The 2,257-nt window shown below is 47.1% G+C and overlaps 1 protein-coding gene across 1 annotated transcript in view; it reads right to left on the bottom strand.

The window, feature by feature from the left end:
• Positions 1 to 230: 230 nt before the first annotated feature.
• The window catches only part of LOC106939775 (ATP-binding cassette sub-family A member 1-like), a 43,216-nt gene continuing 41,189 nt past the window's right edge, over positions 231 to 2,257 (bottom strand). Inside the window, exons 39-40 of the mRNA XM_015022316.1 lie at positions 991 to 1,234; positions 231 to 908 (exon numbers count right to left, since the gene is read on the bottom strand). Of these exons, the coding sequence (XP_014877802.1) occupies positions 771 to 908; positions 991 to 1,234 (382 nt within the window). The 3' untranslated portion in view covers positions 231 to 770. The remainder of the gene's footprint in view (positions 909 to 990; positions 1,235 to 2,257) is intronic.

Here is a 2,257-nt window from a genome sequence, read left to right as displayed (position 1 = left end):
GCTAACCGTTAGCATAAGCTAACCGTCTTCATCAGCTAACCGTTAGCGTAAGCTTGGACATTTCTGTCCAATCTGGAATAAACAGAACCTGGAAGGAAGGGGACGGGTCAGGCTCAAAGTTTTCCAAATCCAGGGAGTTCTTAAATTTGGTTCTGATCCAAAGTTTCTCAGTTTGGATCAGAACCGTGAAGTGTGTGTGTGTTTGTTGAGCAGCAGACGGAGGCGGCGTGGAGGTTTCATGAGGTTTATTCTGCTAGTTGGGCTGTAACAGCTCTTCTTTCATCAACAGCACAACATGCTGATTGGATTACAATCGGATCAGAACCAGTGCAAACAGACTGAAGTCTGGAACACAAAGTGCTGCGGTCAGGCGACCAATCAGATCACAGATCAGTCCTGCAGCTTCCAGGCCTGATGAGGTATTTGGCTGCTTCCAGCCCATCATCTTTATAAAAACACTTAAAAAAACATAAATCAGGCTTCTGATTGGCTGCTAAGGCAGGAAACAGCAGAGACCCCGCCAAAATAAAACATCAGACTAAATGATCCTGTTCCAGCTACAAATATAAATAAAATTGGACACTAAGAATCAAAGTGGATAAAAAGTGATCAGTTTGAAATGATTGGGATTCTTCATCGGGTTCAAGTGTTCAGCGAATCACTGCATTGACCGGCATCGGGCGGCAGGAAGCTCCGCCGCCCGATGAAGGTGAGGAGGGGGCGTGTCCTTCGCTGCAGGTCGAGTCCAGGTGAAGTCCCGCCTCCCGGCGTCACATGACGCTCTCGCTTTCCGCACCGCCGCAGGCGGAGCTCGGTGCCGGGACGTCGATGATCACTTCCTTCCGCCTCACCGACGCGTCTTTGGACAGGTAGTCGTCACTCTGATCCTTCGCAAAGTTCACAAACACCTGAGAGCACAAAAAACACATTTCCCATCAGCCCCGTCACCTTCCAGACCAGGTTTACCTGTCCAGGTGTGCGGACCCTCACCTGGTCTAAGGTGGTCTGGGTGACAGAGTAGTCCTCGATGCGCAGCGCGTCCTTGTTGTTGGCGAAGGTGGAGAAGATGTGGGCGAGCGAGGAGAGGGAGGAGGGCAGCTGGTACTGCAGCATGTTGCGGTGCTTCTCCTTCAGCGTGCTGCCGACCAGCTCGCTCTCTATGAACTTCATGACGGGACGCAGGTCCGGGTCGGGCCCCGCCACCCGCAGGATGATGGTGTAGCCGTCCCCGAACCTGACAACACACACACACAGCGCTGACTTGCAGACACTCATCACTGCCCTCTGGTGGTCAGTGACGATTTAAAGCTACGTATGTACAGGAGCGCCGCCAGGAATCTTGGGCCCCCTGACAAAAAATTAAATTGCCCCCCCCCACCACCCACCCAAGGAGCTGCTGTTACAATTTTTTGAGTCTAATTGACCCATAAAAAGCATCACAATTTTAAAGGCTTGCCTTGCTTTCTTTGGTCCAATACTGATACTAGCACAATATTCACTGCTATTGAATTTTACATCCAACAGTCCACATCCAGTATGTAAGGTGGTTGCTTAAATTCTTTCTATCAGTTTTAGATACTGAAATGTCTCCCCATGAGCAACAGTCATAGACAACATGCAAAATACACACAAAACAATCCAGACCTCTAAAAATCCTATGTAGTTGCATGTTATTCAAGCTGCAGTATAACTTTAATAAAAAATATGTTTTCTCCATATTTGTTAAAGTTGTCACCATGTCGTGCCAGTTTATGAGACAGATAATCTGTGAAAACAATCAATCTCCTCCATCTCCTTCCTGAATTACTATTACTGGTTAAAGTAATGCACCGTTCTGACCAAAACAACCAATCAGAACCAGGAGGAGGGTCTTAGCGCTGTCAATTAGCCTCATTCACTCACTGCTAAATGTGCTAATGGTGGAGAAACAACTTATCATTACAAGAAACCATTTATCTGCCGTCATTGGTAGCTATGCTAACTAAACTGAGCATTCACAGTTTGAATCTGCACAGCTCTGTGCTATGCTAGCTGCAGCACGGCATAAATCGAGGGGCAGGAAGGATGAGCAGCACCACATGAGATGGTGATTGACAGCACTAAAACTCTCCTGCCTCTGATTGGTTGTTTCTAGCACTGGGAAAAGGCCGAGGAAATAGATTTTTCACAGATTACCTCTCATACCATACTGTCACAACATAGTGACAGTATGCCAAAGCTACAAAATGAGGTTCCTAATAAACAAATAATAATAAAC

This window comes from Poecilia latipinna, unplaced genomic scaffold (genome assembly GCF_001443285.1).
Source record: "Poecilia latipinna isolate Pla-1442-1.1 unplaced genomic scaffold, P_latipinna-1.0 Scaffold2980, whole genome shotgun sequence".
Classification (NCBI taxonomy): domain Eukaryota; kingdom Metazoa; phylum Chordata; class Actinopteri; order Cyprinodontiformes; family Poeciliidae; genus Poecilia; species Poecilia latipinna.
This window is presented reverse-complemented; position numbering and strand designations above follow the sequence as displayed.